Source organism: Rhopalosiphum maidis, chromosome 2, assembly GCF_003676215.2.
Source record: "Rhopalosiphum maidis isolate BTI-1 chromosome 2, ASM367621v3, whole genome shotgun sequence".
Taxonomy (NCBI): Eukaryota; Metazoa; Arthropoda; class Insecta; order Hemiptera; family Aphididae; genus Rhopalosiphum; species Rhopalosiphum maidis.
In genome coordinates, this window is record NC_040878.1 from 49,087,245 (window position 1) to 49,096,995 (window position 9,751).

The 9,751-nt window shown below is 26.8% G+C and overlaps 1 protein-coding gene across 1 annotated transcript; it reads left to right on the forward strand.

Moving 5' to 3' along the window:
* Positions 1 to 2,837: 2,837 nt before the first annotated feature.
* Positions 2,838 to 8,767, forward strand: LOC113551847 (DNA topoisomerase 3-beta-1). Its single transcript, XM_026954381.1, has 13 exons — positions 2,838 to 3,217; positions 3,729 to 3,871; positions 3,941 to 4,135; positions 4,301 to 4,468; positions 4,537 to 4,665; positions 4,728 to 4,846; positions 4,906 to 5,106; positions 5,169 to 5,556; positions 5,770 to 5,979; positions 6,219 to 6,436; positions 6,575 to 6,692; positions 6,778 to 7,146; positions 8,350 to 8,767. The coding sequence occupies exons 1-13, from the start codon at positions 3,127 to 3,129 to the stop codon at positions 8,560 to 8,562; spliced, it is 2,562 nt and encodes an 853-aa protein (XP_026810182.1). The 5' UTR covers positions 2,838 to 3,126; the 3' UTR covers positions 8,563 to 8,767.
* The last annotated feature ends 984 nt before the right edge of the window (positions 8,768 to 9,751 follow it).

Sequence of the window (9,751 nt, forward strand, 5' to 3'; positions counted from 1 at the left end):
ACTATACAACAAACACATCTTCCAAGTCTTATAGAGTTGTCTCCATAGTTGTTTTGTAGTGACCAAGTTGAAAAAACATTTTTCAGTTAAAAAAGTTAAATATTATTTTATTTTATTTAGTTTCAATACATAAAATTGTAATTTAGAAATTGTTTTTATTTGTATGAATAGTAATAATTTAAATGGACTTACCTTAAAGTAACAATAACTTTTTCTTGTGATGATATACAGTATCATACAGCTTGTTCATTTGCTTCCTATTCGTTTTTAAGTAGATCCAACAGATCATCAAATGATTTAAATGACATTCGGAAATAGTTGAAAAATTTTTCGTCATGATCTCTCAGTTTAGAATGTAAGGTAATATAATGACTTGAGAAAAGACTAGTTTTTAAAATTGGATGGATCCAATATTTTCTTTCTTCTTTTTGTCTTCGTCTCCTCATTCTTCGATATACGACCCACAAACACACAGCATCTGACACGTCCATGTTCATTGAATGTATAATGTGTAATACAAACTGTATGTTACATATAATATGAACAAAAATATTTCGTGTTTGACGTACGTGTTTGCGAGCGCACGTGAATGATCATAAAAGTTAAACGCGCGATTAACCAAAATAATAGGAGAATATCAAGCTGGGTTTATGATAGGGAGATCAACAGTTGATCAAATTCATATAATTAAACAATTAGCTGAAAATAGCCACGAGTTCAATAAAGATGTACACTTTATGTTCATAGATTACAAAGCAGCATATGATTCGATTAATAGAGAAAAATTTTGGAATATCATGAGCCAAATAAGAATACCATCAAAATTATTCAGAATGATAAAAGTAAAGTAAATTTTGGAGGAGAGGTATTAGATGATTTTCCAGTAACAATAGGACTTAGACAGGGGGACACTCTATCACTAGCTCTGTTTAATATCGCATTAGAATCAGTGATGCAAAACGTACTAAGCCAAGCCAAAGGAATAAAAATGGACAATAATAATGAACTAACCCTAGTAGCTTTCGCTGATGATATAGTCCTTATAGTTGAAATAGAAAATTAATTGAGAAATACAACTAGCATCCTACTAAGCGAAGGTAAAGAGATTGGTCTGAAGATAAATGAGTCAAAAACAAAGTATATGATACTTTCGAGACGAAATCACAATACTGATAATTTAAAAGTTCATGAATACGTATTTTAAAGGGTACAGAGTTTCAAGTACCTAGGGGCAGAGATCAACGAAAGTGCTAATAGCCTCGAAGAAATTAAAAAACGAATTATGGCTGCAAATAAATGCTTCTATAGTCTAATGCCACTATTCAAATCAAGATAATAATCAATTAAGTTTAAAATAACGTTATACAAAGCCATACTTAAATCAATTGCTCTATATGTATGTGGTACATGGGCTACGACAAAATCGGACGAAGGAAAGTTAGGAGTGTTTGAAAGAAATTAAGGAAAATCTTCGGTCCAATGAGGAATAATGACGGGGAGTATGAAATAAGAAAGAACGAAGAATTGGATAATCTCTATAAGGAACATAATATTATTGAGTTCCTGAAAAGCACAAGGATAAGTTGGGCGGGTCATGTATGGAGATCAGAAGGAATGATTGGATCAATAACTGAATAACTAAATGGAGACCTGACACAAAGAGACCTAGACTCTAGAGACTAGAGAACGCCCTAGACAGGGATAGATTAATACAAGAAGACTTGAAACTTTTGAACGTAAGGAATGCAGAAGAATGTGCAAACGATAGAGAGAGATGGAGACAATGTTGTTGCGGCGATGGGCCTTAAAGGCTAAAAGCTTTGTAAAAGCCTAGAAGAAGAAGATTTATAGTTATGTAAAATATTAAAACTTTAAAATGCTTGTAACTCGCTTAAAAATTAAAATATCAATAAAAGCCTATGAGATACTTTAGATATTATTACCAGGGCTCGGATTTTATAGCACTAAAAATAAATAAAATATGCGCGATAATATGACCTAAAAAATTTTAAAATAAGCGCTATAGTTTGCCCTAAAAACATGAAAAATAGCAAAAATTAAAATGTGTTCTGTTCATAATTAAAAAGATAGATACGAACCGTACAGCCGATGAGTCATAATTACTGTTCGATAGGGTAATACGCTGGACTATTTAAAAATAGACTTTAATATGAACGAAAATGTCAATATTTTTTATATGTATTCAAAAAAACAAAAAAAAATAAATAAATGACAACATTTTTATAATTTCCATACCACGTAATATAAACTAGATTTATGAAAATTCTTATATATATAAAAGAACAGGCCATTTTTATGTACCCATTTTGTGACGACACTATTTAATTTTTTTTTCACAGAGTTGTTAGAGCCGTACTCAGATATACAAAATAAAACGTAAATAGCACCAAAAACCTAAAATACTTCAAATATGCAAAAAATAGCATTATGAAATTTCATACTTGGAGTCCTTGGTGCATCAGACAGATGTATAGTTCACTCTGCTATTTTTATCTGTATCCTATAATAATTAGCAAAGCACTAATTATTACCTTTAAATTTGATGATAGGTAAATTTATTCTAATATTAAAGCTAACAGTATAAAATTGAATCTGCTGAACGCAAATTTGGTATATCCACACTTGTGACCTTTCGTGTAATTAATTTTACACAAAAAATAGAAAACTAACTTATTTTATCAATACACCTTGATATCTATTCTGTGAATAAACGTCTCATCTAAATCCGTAACTGTTGGCTAGACTGTGATGCGTCAAACATGTGCATTGATTACATTTTTTTTATCAATTTGTTTGGTTTGGTTGTTTCAGTGTTAAATAATAATAAATAATAATTGGAGAATTCAAAATAAAAGAATGTTTTACATTTTAAATCTGTGACATGAGTGTTGCGGTGAAACCCCTTCAGCCGATTCTTTATTTTAACTATAGTTGACTCATTTTCAACACTGTAAATGCCGGTAATCACAACACAACATTGCGTCAAATGCTACAGTTTACGGCATATTTGACGTTGCCCTAGCAGATGGATGGAAATCCCGTCCAATAATTGTCGATGATATAATAATATTAGTTCATCTCGGACGCTCCAAATAATTCGTAATTATGAAGACCGCTCTGATGGTGGCGGAAAAACCTTCTCTGGCTGCTTCACTCGCCAACATTTTGAGTAATGGACGCAGTAATTCGAGAAAAAGTAATTTGATTATTATAAATTAAATATTCATAAAATCGAGTTGATAGTCTATGTTGTGCAATTGTGTCTGTCTAATTGTATTGTACCTAATTATTCGTGAGATAATTTCTAAAGTTTTGAGTGTTGTTTTTGTTTTGAAATACTTACCTAAAGTGTTTTGCATATTTTTTTTAATTTGTAAGATTATGTATAAAAATTATATTTTTTTTAATGTTCAATGTATCAACTAAATAATTTGTTTTTTAATAGAAGTTGGAATCATTTTTTATTTGTTTTTCTGCAAACAGAAATTTCCAATTTTTTAGGTATCCTTTAACATTTAAAATAACCATAGTCAGACAAAATTATATTACAATACTTTACTGACATGTTTGGTTATATAATATGCAATTGTGTTTAAATCTCTATTGATTGAGTCTAAATCACATATTTTCTAAAATAATTTTAACTTTTTCTAAGATTTTTAATTTTAATTTTATTATTAATTAATAAAATACTATCTCCATAACAGGTATGAATTCTGCATGTCCTGTGCATGAATGGTCCGGAACACTTTTTGGAGAACCAGTGATTTTTAAAATGACATCTGTCTGTGGACATGTTATGACTCTAGACTTTAACAGTAAATTCAACAATTGGGATAAAGTTGATCCAGTAATAAACAATTAGATTATAGCATTATAAGATTGTAATTTAAAAAAATATTATTTAATTTTTATATAGGAAGAACTTTTTTCTTGCCCAACAGAAAAAAAAGAAGCATCTCCTAAGTTGCGCATTCCAGCAATGTTAGCAAGTGAAGCACGTGGTGTAGACTTTTTAATATTATGGTTAGATTGTGATAAAGAAGGTGAAAATATTTGCTTTGAAGTTATTGATGCTGTTAAAAGTTCTATGAAACGTTCTGGTGAAGTTAATGTAAGTTATTTTTAGTTGGATTATTTATTTAAAATTATTAAAAAAATTTTATTCAGAGATTGTAATCTACTGTGTTTTTTGTTTTCCCATGTTAACTTTATATATAATAAAAAAAAACTATATATTTTATCAAATTATGTTTATAAAACACTTAATTATTTGCAGAGGATTTGGAGAGCAAAATTTTCAGCTATTACAGCAAAAGATATTAAAGGGGCTATGGAAAGATTAGATTTTCCAAATCGTAATGAGGCAATGAGTGTTGATGCCAGACAAGAACTCGATCTTCGTATTGGCTGTTCATTCACTCGTTTTCAAACTAAATATTTTCAAGTATTTTCAAAATACATTCTTTATTTTATTTTTTAATTTTATATATTTGTTTATTATTCTTTTTTTAGGGAAAATATGGTGATTTGGATTCCTCATTAATATCTTATGGTCCATGTCAAACACCAACATTGGGCTTTTGTGTTCAACGACATGATGAAATTCGAAGATTCAAACCTGAACCTTATTGGGTCATACAAGTAAGATAATACAAATGTTTACTATCATAATACAGTTTGTATGTGTAAAATCTTGTATTTAGGTTACAATTCAATCAAAGGACGGGCAAGATGTAGTTCTTAATTGGGAAAAGGGTAGATGTTTTGAGCGTGATGCTTCAAACAGCTTGCTTCAAGCATTGAAAAAACAGCAAATAGCAACGTATACATTAATTAATTTCACTTAATGATAAATATACATTCATTATAATTATTTTTTAGTGTTGTTTCTATAACTCAACAAGAAAAATCAAAACAACGTCCTTTAGCTTTGAATTCAGTAGAGCTTATGCGAGCCGCAAGTACTGGACTGGGAATGGGTCCCCATCATGCAATGCAATTAGCTGAACGTCTCTATACCCAAGGTTACATTAGCTATCCTAGAACAGAAACCTCTCATTATTCAGATAATTTTGAATTGCTGTAAGAATGTATACATGATTTAAATACTTTCACTTTATTTTATTTTATGATTCTTATTTTAGAGGTGCTCTGAGAACACTTCAAAAAAGCAATGAATGGGGTCAAGAAATACGTCAGGTACTTAATAATGGTTTAACCAGGCCTAGAAATGGCAAAGACTGTGGTGATCATCCTCCTATTACACCTACTATGTTAGCATCTCGTAATGAATTAGATGGAGACTCATGGAAACTTTACGATTTCATTGTTCGACATTTTGTTGCTACAATATCAAAAGATTGTAAATATTACTCTAAAACTGTCACTTTTAAAATTGGTTCTGAAATGTTCACATATAACTGGCGAACCTTAATTGATGCTGGATTTACTGCCATTACACCATGGAAAGCATTACCTAAAAATGAATTGGCAGTTAATTTTGAACGTGATGAAAAGCTTAATATCAAAGATGTAAGATTTTATTATTTATTTTAGAATATATATGAGTTAAGTCCTTTTTTACATTAAACATAAGAATAACAAGTGCAAACATGGTTTACAAAAAAAAATATGCATGAAATTATTAATAACAGACACAAAGTAAAATAGATAAAGATAATTTAAAGATTATAAAGTAAATAATAACAAAAACAACTGTTTAATATTATATTTTTTCTATACTAGGCTAGGCTCACAGATCATATGACAAGTCCTCCAGGTTATCTTACAGAGTCTGAACTCATATCAATGATGGAAAAACATGGGATTGGAACTGATGCATCTATTCCTGTTCATATTAACAACATATCACAGCGTAATTATGTAACTGTTGCTACTGGACGAAGACTTGTACCTACCAATTTGGGTATAGTTTTGGTGCATGGATATCAAAAGGTTTGCATACAAATTATAAACTTATTTAAGTGTGTTAAAGACATGTTTTTATTTATAATTTTTAAGTATTTTAAATATGAATTTAATTATATTTAGAGAAGAAATTTGAAAAAATTGATTTATAAATAAATTGTTAAATGCTTAAAATTGTATTCATTACTAGTATCATTTATTTATAATTTATAATTTATATTTTAATTTGTAATTTTATTGTATTTTTATTTTACTTTTTTTTTTAGATTGATAAGCAATTAGTAGAACCAACTATGCGTTCTACCATTGAAGACCAGTTGAATCTTATAGCCAAAGGTGAAGCAAATTATGATCGTGTTCTTAGGCAGACTATAGAGGCTTTTCGACAAAAGTATTTATATTTTGTAAAGTCTATTGAAGCTATGGATTCTCTGTTTGAAGTTTCATTTACTACTTTAGCTGCTACTGGAAAGGCACTTTCAAGGTAAACTTAAAGTTTATTAAAAGATATTTTTAAGATTTGTTTAGCATGTTTTAATAATATTTTTTGCAGCATATTATAATTTAAATAGAATTTAATAATTATAATAATTCATTTTTACTTTATTTTTATTTGTTATAGATGTGGAAAATGTCGACGTTACATGAAACTTATCATAGCAAAACCATCTCGATTACATTGTTCACATTGTGATGAAACATATAATTTACCCCAAAATGGAAATATAAGAATTTATAAAGTAAATCTATTATATATATATATATATGTGTGTGTGTGTTTATTTTTGAAAGTAAATGGTAAAAAAAAAAATCTATTATTTTTAGGAACTAAAATGTCCATTAGATGACTTTGAGTTGGTAACTTGGTCAACTGGAAATAAAGGTCGTAGTTACCCATTATGTCCGTACTGTTATAACCAGCCAGCATTCAGGGATATGAAAAAACATAGTGGTTGTAATCTGTGTCTTCATCCAACTTGTCCACAAGGATTTTATGTTAATGGTATTGCTAGTTGTTTACAATGTGATAACGGAGTGTTAGTATTAGACCCATCATCTGGGCCTAAATGGAAGGTTGGTTGTAATAAATGTGATGTTATATTCCACTTGTTTGAGGATGCACACAAAATCACTGTAGAAGAGAGTAAGGAATGCGATTGTGGAGCTCAGCTTCTGAAAATTGAGTACAAAGAGGTATTTAAAATCATTTAGCTTTTATTTCATTATTATTATTTTGATTCATTATAACTTATAATTAAAGACTGGATTTAATTGCACCATAAAATTGCAATGAAAACAATACTATAATTGCATAACGAAATCATATAATTGCTTCAAAAAATGTATTATAATATTTAAAAATTGCATTATAAAATTTATTCTTAAAATATTATAAAATGTATAATAATTATTTATTTTCTTACAAACATGATAGATATTTACAAATTATAAAATAAAAAAGTTCTTGAAAATATTCAATAATTAAAACAAATATAGAGAATTATAAATAAATAATTCTCTATATTTGTTGATTCTAGATGGAGCTTTTAAGAAGTCTTTTTTTCTTAAAATAAATAAATAAAATGTTCAAAATTGTGAACATTTATATATTAATACTATTGTTAATCAATTTATTTATGTCTGGATATAATTCACAATTTATTTTTTAATATTCTGTTAACTGTCAAACACTGGATATGAATTAATTTTGGATAAAATATTTTTAATGTTTTCACTGCTTTCACCATATAAGTTAATCAGCATCACTTATAAAAAGTAATACTCTTTGTTCGATACTGGGAAGTATTTTTAAAGAAGAATTAACAAATTGACAGATAGTTTCATTGGTACCCACTAGTTCTTTACATGAAATTAAATATGGTTTTCCTGGGTTTCCATCTAATTCACTAATTAATAAATTAGCAATACTCAAACCTAAATAATAATTTGTACATACATTTTTCTGTAACTGTTTACGTAAATTAATTATAAAAAAATATTTTATAAATAAATAATAATAAATTATTGTTATAGATACCATTAATGACCCATAGAAGTCCGTATCGCCACGTATAACTATACTTATACCTTTATACTTCATAGATCATATAATCTAACCAATAATGAAAATCCATAATAATGTTATTATTTTTATATTATAAAATTAGTTAAGAAATATTGATTTGTAAATTTAATTACGTAAAATATAAAAAATTGCAATAAATTGCAACATAAAATTAAATAGAAAGACTGTAATTAATACAAATCGTGTACATATTTGATCAGATTTGAATTATTTGATAATACAAATAAGTTGCAATATCAATTAAATCCGGTCTTTACTTATGATATAGTCAATATGTAAAATATCATTTACATTATAAATAACATTTTTAGGAACGCACTCGATTGCCTCGTGATCTTATTGAAATGACTGGTTGTTTGTTTTGCTGCGAAGAGTTTGGATATTTAGTTGAGAAATTTAGAGCTCAAGCATCTAAGCCTGTGTTTAATAGCCGCCAGGGTCGAGGGAAAGCTAAACATAAAGGTAAAGGTAAACCAAAACCGCCTAAAGATAAAATGGCACAATTAGCATCTTATTTTGTATAAGACATAAAATAAGTAACTTGGCCCAATCAATTATAAAATAATTAAATTTATCTAAGATGTGTATTTGGTGTTACTGTACCTACTTTTTAATATAATATTTTGTTTATTATATGTAATGTTTCTTGAAATTTATAACTTAAGTTATTATGCTGAATCTCATATAACGAATATATTTCTGAATATCGCCATTATATGTGCAATATTGATTCTATTTTAGTAATAAAATAATTTATTTAAGTAAAAAAATAAGTCTTATGTGAATGATATTTTATAATTTATAACTGTCATACAATCATATAAAAATTATTTAAATTTAATAAATTCCTAATTTTATTTAAGTAAAACAATAGAACTTTGTTTAATTTTTATAGTATTTCAATTTACTTAATAATTCTCATTAATACTTAAATTAAACATATTTTTTTAAATAAAATATTTAAAAACTAATTACCTAGTATTTCCACAGTATTTATGTTTAGAATAAACAGTCATTAATTTTATTGAATACATATAATATTACACAATTAAACAATAACACCCAATTTTAATTAAACATTTTTTGCATGTCCTTATGTTTTTAATTTAAACCAATGTTTTTATTTTAATTTTCTTGCCAATACAGTTGTACAATTTTATTTAGTTACCTATATAATTTAAGATTTTTTTTAAATTTTACCTTAAGAATGTTCTGTGGTGTTTGTAATGATAACAACAATCAAATAATATTTATTATTAACTTAATAAATGCCTAATATTTTTTAATTAATTTGAATACTTTATTTTTGAACTGAAGTATAGTTTAATACATTTTTAATCTAATAACAAATTAAATATTTTTTTTTTTATGATAATATTATTTAAAGTAACACAAAATTAACTTTTGAATTGAAATATTTTTAATGTATGAACACATGGTATACGACCACATTCTTCTTTTTTTTTTTTAAGATCTTTTGAAATATACGTACATTTTTTCATGTAAACTAGTTTTAGCTAAAATAATTTATTTAATTTGCTGGACTTATATGTGTGAACAAAATATTTAAAAAATGTGTATACATTTTCTAAACTTGTACAATTATTTTATTTGTTATACATTTTTGATTGTATGATTTGACAGAAATTATCTTGATATTAATTTAACTAAACTATTATTTTATAATAATATTTATTGTTAATAAAATAAGTT

What these genes read in the sequence shown, in the direction of transcription:
- LOC113551847 (XM_026954381.1), top strand. Translation starts at nt 3,127, where the DNA reads ATGAAGACCGCTCTGATGGTGGCGGAAAAACCTTCTCTGGCTGCTTCA. An exon ending in TTCAAACTAAATATTTTCAA is followed by an intron (nt 4,469 to 4,536) that starts GTATTTTCAAAA and finishes TTCTTTTTTTAG; the next exon opens with GGAAAATATGGTGATTTGGA. An exon ending in ACTGGAAAGGCACTTTCAAG is followed by an intron (nt 6,437 to 6,574) that starts GTAAACTTAAAG and finishes TATTTGTTATAG; the next exon opens with ATGTGGAAAATGTCGACGTT.